Source organism: Embiotoca jacksoni, unplaced genomic scaffold, assembly GCF_022577435.1.
Source record: "Embiotoca jacksoni isolate LCO1_2020_lvr unplaced genomic scaffold, fEmbJac1.0.p SCAF_22, whole genome shotgun sequence".
NCBI classification, from domain to species: Eukaryota; Metazoa; Chordata; class Actinopteri; family Embiotocidae; genus Embiotoca; species Embiotoca jacksoni.
Genome location: NW_027185363.1, coordinates 7,786,697 through 7,797,741, shown reverse-complemented (window position 1 = coordinate 7,797,741; position 11,045 = coordinate 7,786,697). Strand labels below are relative to the sequence as shown.

The following is an 11,045-nucleotide window of genomic DNA, read 5'->3' as shown; positions in this document are numbered from 1 at the left end:
ACAGACTTCAGCTGAGGATTGGTGTGTGAACTCTCAGGAAAGCACTGCGTACAACTTTCCCTCTCTTTGCCCCCAACCTCCACTCCCTTCCGGGCTCTTTGCAGAAGTGAGCCTGCAGGCCGCTGACGAAGGAGAACTGAAGGAACCCCGAGGACCTTTGCGTTAACAATGTAACAAACTAAACATCCTTGTAAGCTTGGGTAATATATCTACCAAACTCCAGCTGGACTACACTGGACGTTTTACTTCACTGGTGTGTGTGTGTTAACTTTCTATTTTGGACTAGGCGATTCATCAGAGACAATATGGCAAAGGTTTTCAGAGAGCGCACAATGCGCACGGCCGTTTTGGCACTTCTGTTTTGCGCACAAGCCGGTTTTGGTTTTTCGGTCGCTGGACAGCAGGAGAGCACCTGCGACGCCAATGGCAGCATTTATTACGTCGGGGAATGGTATTTTCTGGACTCCGATCACTGCACCCAGTGTGAGTGCACCGATGAGGGCTCCGCATGTGCCCGCACAGAGTGCACCTCTCTCCCGGCTGCATGCATCCATGTCAGCCACTACCCCACCGACTGCTGCCCCAGGTGCGAGAAGATCGGTTGTGAGTACCGAGGGGTGGTTTATGAGCTGGAGCAGAACTTCCAGGTAAACAATAACATCTGGTAGTTCCCATAGATGAACTGTGATATAACACGAATAGGGACTGCATGACCCTATATACTCTTAAAATTAGTTTGCTTCTCTGTCTTTTCTTATGTTGAATCATATTACAGGCATCATTTTCTTCTAAAATTCCCCCTAAAGTCACCACATAATTAAATTAAGAATAATATAGTCATAAAAGTTTCTACTAGACAAGATGGTGTTTATTTTTTGTTACTTTTCTCTTTGGTTTTCCTTGTTTGCTAAATAGCAACCTGTACATTTTCAAGTATCGATACATGCTTAAAATGAAGCAGTCAGGGTTCACAAGGGAATATTGTTTCATTTCAACATCAAAAAGGTTGTAAACCACTGACGTACGGTAGAGTTAGAGGAATGACTTGTAACCTTTACGCAACAGTTAAGGTAAGCTTATTTTTCTTGGTAAATGAAAGTCAAAAATATCTCAGCACTGTCTTCAAAAAGAAAAGGACAAACGCCCTTATGTCATCAGTATTTTTTCTAAAAAATATGTTAAATGTCACTGCAGAGCTATAAACTATAAAGAGGCTTTAATTGTAATAAACTGTAAATAAACACACATATATTTTTCAAAACTCCAGGACACAATACTCCTAAATGTGTGTGTCAAGTTTTGATAAATCTTTTCAAGTGCCTTTCCATCCAAAACCCTGAACCACATGAGTGCATGCTGGTATGTAATCAGTTAAGAGCAGGGAATTTGAGGCAGATGGCGCCCCCTTTTGAGATGGCATGAGGAGAGAGTGGGATGCTAGCTAGAAATATAATACTGTGATATGCCATTTGTCTGCACACTTAAGAGTAACTCCGATTTGAATCCTGATGAGATAATAAAAATGATCCATGCTCATCTAACAGTGTGTGTGTGTGTGTGTGTGTGTGTGTGTTTTTTTTTTTCCAGCCATCAGAATGTGAGCAGTGCACTTGTGACAGTGATGGCATCGCCCGCTGTCTAGTTGCAGACTGTGCCCCTCCACCATGTGTCAACCCTGTCTACCAGCCTGGGAAGTGCTGCCCTGAATGCAAGGAGGGTATGTTAAAAAAAGCATTTTAACATGAAGTTGAAAGTAAACACACACTGAGAGCTTCTCAGAGGCAGCATGGAAATTATCCTTAAGGACTGAGCATCAATTTCAAATGCAGTAATGTACCTGCCACTTTATGGTCTTGTTTTGTTTATGACATTATTGATTTTATGCTTTGCATCCAGAGATAAGTGTGTTTGCACAATATCTAACACTAGACTGCTTATTTTTAGTGTCTGTTCGACTGCAGCTATACTTACCTCTGTTGCTCTGCTCCCTCCAGGTCCTAACTGCTATGCTGACGCATCACGCAGTCAAGTGATTCCTGCCGGAGAGCCCGTGTGGGTCAACTCCTGCACCAAGTGTCGCTGTCACGACGGCCAGGACGCCGGCTACTGGGAGGGAAATCGGCTCGCCACCTGTTCCCGCCTCAGAAACTGTCGACCTGAACAACCGGCCACCCAGCAAAAGTGATTCTCGCTGTCAGCAGAGAACCAGCTGTTATCTTAAGACACATATGCTTTGATGGCTTGTAAACTGCACATCTTCTATTTCAAAGAACATACTGTACCCTCCTGTGCTCTCTGAAAAAGACATAAAGCCAAAAGTAAAAATCTGCAAACTGCAAAAATTCAACTTGGGAACAGCAACCAAAGAAAATCGGAGGCTGTCAGAACTGATCAGCTGCCATTTAACGAGGATAATTCATCCAACATTTTATGAGTGAAATTGCGTAAAGAAGAACAGATCAAACTTCATCTGACCATCTAAGAAGATCAATTTAAGTCCTTAAAAAACATAAAATTAGGTCAAGAAAATTGGATTAAAACTCTCTCCATTAAAAGATTATGTCCTGCAGTGTTTTAAAAGGGCATGTTTGATTTATTGGGACCCTTAAACACTGCCAACCCTTTTCCCTATAATCTGTAGTTAGAATAATCCATAATCAAACAAATTTGACCCTTGAAAAGTGTCCTCAATCCACATATTTGACTGTTTTATTTAATCTGCTTGTCAGCAGTCTCTTCAAAAAGGTTGATTAGATCAATATGTTTTTAGAGAGAACGTAGTGGGTTTTTATAGACCTTATACCCAGAAGTTATTTTAAGCAGCATAACAAAGCCAATGAGAATATTGGATGATAAGAAATTATAATTGACCTGTCACTGGTTGATACAGCGCCGAAATGTAGGCACAGCCGTGATGCAATTTAGACTAGGAAATGGCTGAGCAGAGCAATAAAGAATTTTTTAACTATTCTATAAATCTTGTAGTTCAATTTCCATGCTAATTGAAACATAATGCATTAGAGTATGACCTAAGATACGACTGTACAGTAGTTGTAGACACAGGCAATATATGAAAGCAGGGTTTCACTCATGTTATTTGTGCATGTACACTGTAGAGCAGGAAGAACATCTGTAACTCACTGCTAAATTAATTTTTCACAATAGCTAATGTGCAGCCTTTCATAGAAACAACCTCCCCCCTGTTATGTTCACTTAAAGTGTTCAGGTATCAATTACTGAATCAAACTGTACAATAAAATGTAGCATGAAGGACTTTGTCATTTTATACGCAGTTGGTTTACATGCAGCAGAACTTCCCTCAATAATTTGTCATCATCTGTCAATTTAGTTACGAGGGACGTTCGAATGAAAACCCAAAATGATCTCAACTTGTTATACTGTAGCTTTATGGCATTTATTTTGAATATAAAACACAGAAACAATGGAGAAGTGAGAGCCTGAATTCTCCCTGAAAAACATTTAGATAGGCTATAAGGTTTGAGATGAAGTTTAAACTTCTACAGTTGTGAGCACCTTTTAAAATGTTTTTGAAACGGTTTGACGTCTTGGAAGTTATGCTTACTTGCTTTCTTGCCGACAATTAGACCAAAAGGTCAATGAAGGTAAACGTGAAGCTGCAGTCAGCAGCTCGTTAGCTTAGCAAGCCAGTTTCTGGACAAAATCCAAACCATGAAATAGTTCAGCACATTAACGGTAAATGTTGCAGATTAACCAAATGATAACAGAGTGAGTAAGTTTCAGTTTTGTTGGTTGGTGGATTTTGTTACTATTGGACAGAGCCAGGCTGTCTTGTTTCCTACTGTTTACACTCTTAATGATAAACTAAGCTGACCAGCTTTGTCTATATGTTTAGCACAACAGGAGCGTTATATCACACTTAAAGTCTTGTAAAAAAAAAAAAAAAAAAGTGATAAAGTGTAGTTCTCTAAATGTTTAACTATAAGTGTAGTTTCAATTTAATTGCCAAAAATGAAAGGGAACTGATGTGAATCACACCCCCAAATCATGTGTGAAATGCTGCTGTATGTCCCGCTGGTGATCGAAATCGACTCTACAAAAACATTGTGTAAAATGTTCCAAATTAAAACACTTAAATGTACCTTGCTTTATGTTTTGTGTCGAGTTGTGTTTTTTTTTTTTACCACGAGCCCTGCCTGAGTGGATAACCCCGTGATTTCCCTGCAGAGCTTTTCTGCAGACACTTTGGAAACAGTGATTCCCGCGAAACAACCGAAGAAAAGGGACACAGCTTTACTGTTGAAGCAATAAAGATGTGCTCATGCTTTTAGATGGAAGGTAAAGAAGAAAATAAAGGCTGCGGAAGTACAGCTGTGTCAGAGTCAGCAAGGCCACACAGTGACACCAGGTTTATGTGGGTTGTCACGGCAACAGGAGACAGGAAACATGGTTGCTAAAACTTTTACATTAAGAAACTGTGGATTACCACAGTGTGCGGGTAAAACCTAATTTCTTATGAGCTGAGTTGGACTGTTGGGACTCTTCAGTGACCTGAGAAAAAATATTCACACACGTTGAAAAAAGCACCGTCATACAATCTTCAACATCAGATTTATTGATTGTATAGAAAAAGTAGGTTTGATATGACGTAATGCATTCTATATAAGATATAACATTTTCAACATTCAATGTACAAAAAAAAACAACCCATAGCTAGAGGTACAGTAAAGTTTTAAAAACACCCACAGGCCTGAAAGTCCTGCCTGCTGCTGTCAGCAGCAGAGGAGCAAAGAATGGATCTGAAAAAGGGTTTCGAATACTTGAAGTAGCTGAGGTGTGGCTGACAGCTGGAACAGCTTCAAAAGTCCAATGAGAAACATCAAACGCTCCTCACAGTTGTTTTATTCTCAAGTAAAGGAAACATTTCAAATACAATTTTTGCTAAAGTTTCTGTTGCAGATCTTTACATCTTTCGACCATGTTACTGTTTACACACACTGGGGCTGTTTATCTTCTGCTACAGTTTATCATTTACTTTTTCCAATAACTGTCAGCTCGTAACTAATGAAGGGTTTCCAGTGGTTTAGAAGCCTCGGTGAAGCCACATCAATACAATGCAATTGATCATTTTAAAAGCGACACTCCACCAATTTCACAGTTCAGTTTACTTGTCATGTTTATCGGCTTGGCATGGCAGACAGCTCGAAATTTCACAGTACCCATGAGCCCCCGCTGCCGTTGCCATGGAGGAGAAGCCAGTCAGAGACAACAATCCAGACCTCTCAGGTCTTTTGGGGTTTACTCAGCATTCATCAGATAAACAAGAAAGGTGAAGCAGCTTTTAGTTTCTCTGCTCCCCACATGTGGAATAAACGTCCTGAACACCTAAACCTGTCAGCTCATTTAAATCAGGGCTTAAAACATGATTGTTTACTCAGGCTTTCCAGTAAATTCAATATGGAACTATAATTTCAATGTCTTGAATTTATATGCTTCTTTAAAGCAACATAAACTACTTGCATTTTTTTTTATTGTGTTTTAAATGCAATTTAAATTTCTTCTTAATATCTTATTTTCAATGTATTTCTGTGCCTCTGTAAAGCACTTTGCATTGCCTTGTGTCTGAATGGTGCAATATAAATACACTTGCCAATCAGAGTGGCTGCCAATTCAAAAATAGGTTGAATATTTTGTGAATGTATTTATTCAGAAGTTAAATCATTGAAGCTGCAAATGGTGAAATCAGTTTTCTCAACAGCGTAATTGCAGCTTCTGCCTACTGATGGTCTCACACGTAACAATTTTTTCTTCATCAACAATGTCAGCTTTATGTTTTCATATCTTTGACTTTTCATCAAATACAAATATTTTCTAATGCCGTAATGCATCGTTTGTACTCACGATTTAACTATGTAAACTATCTCTGCTAAATAATATTCCCAAACTTCCCAAAATATCACATCGCACTCTGACAGTGAGAGTGCCTAAAAGTCAGGATATCCCATTTCCTTTCTTTTTCTGCAATTGCATTAATTTCATCTGTTATATACTGATTATTAGGTTCTCAAATCAACAGGTGTATTAGAATTAAAACAGAAAACGATGAATGCATTACAAACTGACGGAAAACCAACCATTAAAAATATTTCTACCTCACGTCCCCAATAATGACTTCAAAGCAGGATAAGCAGTATAGAGGTGAATGAATCTGTAATATTGCACAGGGTGAGCTGTAAACACTTTAGCTTGTATTGACCTCTCCATGTGTAGCGTCCTTACTGAGGACACGGAAACTCAACAGGAGAGTGCAGCCAAAAAAAGAATAAAGTAGAGAAGAGAGTGGATGGGAAAATGTACGTCTGATGAAAAGGAGAGAGGAAGAGAAAAGCGGGGAGACAGAGGGACTCACACATAGGGATGTGTGCTGAGAAGAAAAGAGAAGAGTGGCAGAGATTCAGAGACACAAAGAGGGCCCCTGTCGATATCTATTGAAAGACGGAGGGCTCTTGTGAGGCACAGCTGTGCCTGAAGTGGGTCCACCACAAAGCACGACAGTGCGCCATTGACAGATACAGCCCGAACTGGCAGAGTAAGAAAGAAAAGGCAATGAAAAAGGAGATAATGTGAAAAAATAAAGGAAGGACAATGTGAATGCCTGCGCGTGTGTGTGTGTCTTGGAGTGTGTGCTGAGCAGAGGAGCAATCATACCTTCCAACAGGCTCGAGGCGAAGATAACAGAGAGCCAAACAGATGGGAACATTTTTGCTTCAAGGCTGATCAATGAAGAGGCCAACAATTCACAATTTTCACCAAAATAAAAGCCCCAAATTGTTCTGGGTTATTTGAAAATTCAAACAATTACAGGATTTCACACAATTTTAAAGATATGTTTTTCATGGTAATGTTTTTCCCTCTTTTTGCACTGAAACAAGTTCATGTTCACTTCAGGCTTTCCCATCGTAAACCACACAACAAACAGCCAAAACAATGACCTTTGAATAAAAGATATCCTTCCCCGCCCCCTCAGTACAGATCACTTCTCAAGGCATCAGTTTGGTGTTTAGGCGTCAACAGTAACAGCATCAACAGCAGAGACGAGGAAAAATAAAACAGAGGAAGAAGAGCGATGTGTAATAAAAGCACAAAACAGTCAAAGGCTTCAATAAGTTGATTGAATAAATCATAAAACAATATTTTGTTGGCTGCTTTTTCACAGAGGGAAACTTAGATGAGGCAAAAAGTTTCAAAAGAAAATTCTCTGCAATAAAAGAAAATTAACTGACTGATTCATTTAGTCCATCACTTATGAAATCTGAACGTGTGATATAAAGTAGATTAAAATATAGGCATGGCAGCTGATGATGATAAAATTTGAAGCAGCAATGGAGACGTCAGTCAGACTGCTCAAACGATGACTTCTCATTACTGCCTTAAAATTCACAATTTCCACCAGCAGAGCACCATCACCTTCTAATTTCCTCTTTCCAGATATCATCTTTTTCTTAAAGATTGAAAAAAAAGATGGCAGAGAGAGAAAATGGCATATTAATAGTATCAATCGATTTTTTTATGAATTGTGATACTTGTAAAAAAAACTGACTTCCAGGTTACACCATAGGTTTAAAAAAAGACCTTGAGAATTGATTACTTTTCACCTCGTCTTGCCTGTGTAAAAGAGTCAGCTTCTATACCCACAATGCTTTTTTCCTATAAAACATCCTGACAGCTCATTTCTGATGCTTGTCCCCCTTATGTGTTCAGAAAATATGGTTAAATATCAAATTTTCTACTCAAGAATAATACATTAAAGTACCTCAGACTGTCTTCTAAAGAGGAAAATGTACCACTGAAAGCGCAGATTACCAAAATAAACCTCTATCTTTCTTCGGGTTGAGTGAAAAACACAAAGTTTGCGGAAACATAATCGCCACATGTGCCGCAAGGGGTTAAAATCATATCTGAGCTGTCAGTATACATCGGGCCATCTGTCTTCAGTCCCTTGATTCCACTTCAAATGCTTTCCCAAAGGTAGTTCCACCACACTGCACACAGGAGAAAACGTTTCATATCTTCAATATATTCACTTTTGTTGCAAAACTTCCAACAAGCCAGTTTCCAAACTTTCAGTTCATATATATATAAAAAAAAGAGAACCAAAAGAGAGTTCTCCGGTGTTTGTTGCTGCCGTCGAACATGTTTTATCAGAGTGTTCATGTTCCGCCGGCACTGCTTTGAGTCTTCTGCTGTAGATGCAGGCACAATACACATTCATTAATTGATAGCAGAGGGTTTGATTGAGTAATTAAATCCAAACAGGTGACTCCCTGATGAAAATGTCAATAATAAATTGTCTGTTAGCGTCATGTCAGGATAAGCTGCTGTCTCTGATAGGCAAACAGTTCCATAGTTCATCACTGCGTGTCTTTATATCATGGTAAAGTTACAGCTTGCCTCCAGTGGCAATCCTCACTTTCTTGACCGCCACTGTAAATCCTCAGAAGGTTATTTTCTTCATACTTCATTTCACAAAAGGCAGCTGTCTCACCTCGCTTCCACCTTTCTCTTATTGTCTCTGTGTAAAAAGTCTGAAGGTGTGTCAGTAAATCCTTCTGAATGCAGTACAACATTTCCAGAATAGGCCAAAGTGTCACATGATATTATTTTCTAATCTCACAACAACAGTTCCTGTCGAGGTCGTCCGTCGATATGCCGCTGGATGCCCTCCAGATTGTTAATGGAAAGACTCCAAGTTTGATGCCAACCTTCAGTCAGCCGCTGATGTTCCAACTTTGGTCCACAAGTTTCATTCTGAAGTCACTGATTGGTAAAGAAAAGGTAGATGTGATACTGGTCATCGGCTGCTTGAAGAGGTTGTAGGTGGAAAGAGCCTGAGTCCTTAATATCAAGCTGAAGTCCCCCCCCCCAAAAAAAAACAGAGGGGGGAGGGAGGGGGGAGGGGGAAGGAGACACTCTGATGTGCTTATTACTAGTTTTGTCTTCTCATTTCTGATCCCACATCCTTCCAGATGTTTGGTAAACGCTCTCCTTCTTTCTTTTCCTTCCTTTAAGTTCTCCTCGTCATATCTTTCCCCCTCCACGCCAGTCGATGTGCATCACCACCCTAATCTTCCCCTTGCTCTCTTTAATTCCCTCTAGCCCTTAAAGGGTCGAGGCGGAGGCTTGCCGATCTCCACAGAGATGTTTGTGTACAGAGGATACCTCTTGACCTGAACCACTCTGTAGGTCAGAGAGCTGATGCCGTCTTTCTTCATTGTGTTCTTTGTGTTCTGTATTTTGTTGAATCTAATGGGTGGAAGGAAGAGGAAGGAGGTAGAGGGGGTGGAGAGGGAGGACAATGAAGAAAATTAGATTGAATTCAGTGCAAGTAAAGCAAAGTAGCAATAACATGCAAAGTCCTGATTTTTACATGAAATGATCTGCCTGTATTATAATGCATGCTTGTGTGAGTCCATGTGGGTTGACTGCTTGGACGCAGGGAGGTTTGGAGTTGTTGTATATGAATATTATACTTCAGGAAATGCAGAGGATTACAGAGCTGCACTGTGGACAAGGAAACATAAATCATCAACCATGTTTTCTGTTGGATTGTCTCCAAATAATATCACCACAGCTGCAAAGCAATGAGTAGATACAAGGAGATGAAAATATAGGATAAAATGGGACCTTCGTTTTTAGGTCCAGTGCAACTATTGTTGCAGTTTTCCAGTGCAAGTTTTCTGTCACTCAGCCTTCATTGAGACAAATATTTGATCCTGGCACCTGCAATGCCATAAAATAGAACTTTGACCTATGACCCCTTAAAAAAAATGTTAGGAATGACCAGTTCAATCAAAGACTGTCCTTTGTTTTCCTATTTCAATAACCAAAGAATCCTTAAATGACATGAAAATTGCAAAGATTAGAAGGTGTTTAAAAAATGAGCATAACTTCGAGCACCGTAAATAAACCAAAATGAATATTGTCATGGTCCCGACCCCAAGGTTATGAATCACTGAAACAGAGCATGCCTGCTTTGTTGTGCAGGTACACATTTAAAACAGAGTATGCACAAACGTAGCTTCCTTAGTTCATACATGTAGGACACTGCACAAATAGGAAATATCTCAAAAGTTTGGGGTTAAACCAGTTGAGAAAGTAAGTAAAATTAAAATGATGGAAATAGACATCAGAAGTTGAGAAGGAAGAAAATAGAGTTCAGAAAATATGTTATACAGGGATGTAACCAACAACTCAGAGACACATTTATAAACTCCATCAACAGCTTAAGAAAATTCACATTTAAACCCACAGAAAGTCAAAATCCTGATGTTTGTTCCATGAAAGAAATGACGTGAAAATATCCTGTGATTGACATAAAATGCACACCAGGTTTCAGATGTTGACCAACAGGTGGTGCTGTGGCATCACACTACGACTCAGTCAAGAGTATTATCCACAATATCCGCCTAGGTTTGTGTGAATTATGCTGGAATATCCTTTTCTATTGGCTGTGATTCAGCAGTTACATCAGAATCTGCTTTTATTTTAGTATTAAAGATGGAAAAAGAATTCACACAGCTACACAGAGCTTCTGCTGCTGCTGAGCCCCAGTTCAGTGGGTGATACAACCTTTGGCATTAAAACGGATTCATAACACAAACCCTCATAGTAGTAACAATGTTTGCAGAATGGAAACGAGGCCACAGTGTGTTTGCAACACTCTTGTCTTAAAATGTCTTTTTTTTGTTTATCTATGAACAGAGAAAGAGCTGATGTGTGCAAACAGCCAGCCGTGAACATCCTGTTTAAAAGACAGCAGTGACTGACTGCAACAAAAGATGCCTTCTTAATGATATGCTTGGACCTACAACTGGAGTTGACACTTCAGTCCGACATGGACCAGTGAGTCTGCAGATCATTGTCAGAGAGTTGACTAGTGAAGATCTGGTGTGCTTTTTTTCTTCCGTCTCTCATAAATCAAATCAAAAAGAATTTTAATGGCATAAATGGAAGCTGGGAAAAACGTTGTCAAGCATCTTTCCGTTGAGCAATATAATACAATAACA

At 39.6% G+C, this 11,045-nt stretch overlaps 2 protein-coding genes across 6 annotated transcripts in view; one reads left to right on the top strand and one right to left on the bottom strand.

Annotated features, from left to right (window-relative positions):
* Positions 1-59: 59 nt before the first annotated feature.
* LOC138203093 (von Willebrand factor C domain-containing protein 2-like) lies at positions 60-4,120 on the top strand. The gene is made up of 3 exons (XM_069157682.1): positions 60-647; positions 1,588-1,717; positions 1,995-4,120. The coding sequence occupies exons 1-3, from the start codon at positions 306-308 to the stop codon at positions 2,183-2,185; spliced, it is 663 nt and encodes a 220-aa protein (XP_069013783.1). The 5' UTR covers positions 60-305; the 3' UTR covers positions 2,186-4,120.
* Positions 4,121-4,573: 453 nt separating this feature from the next.
* Positions 4,574-11,045, bottom strand: part of b4galt2 (UDP-Gal:betaGlcNAc beta 1,4- galactosyltransferase, polypeptide 2) — a 163,954-nt gene continuing 157,482 nt past the window's right edge. For all 5 annotated transcript variants that reach the window (XM_069157679.1, XM_069157676.1, XM_069157680.1 and 2 more), the window contains exon 8: positions 4,574-9,282. In XM_069157679.1, coding sequence (XP_069013780.1) covers positions 9,132-9,282 — 151 coding nt within the window. In that variant the 3' untranslated portion in view covers positions 4,574-9,131. The remainder of the gene's footprint in view (positions 9,283-11,045) is intronic.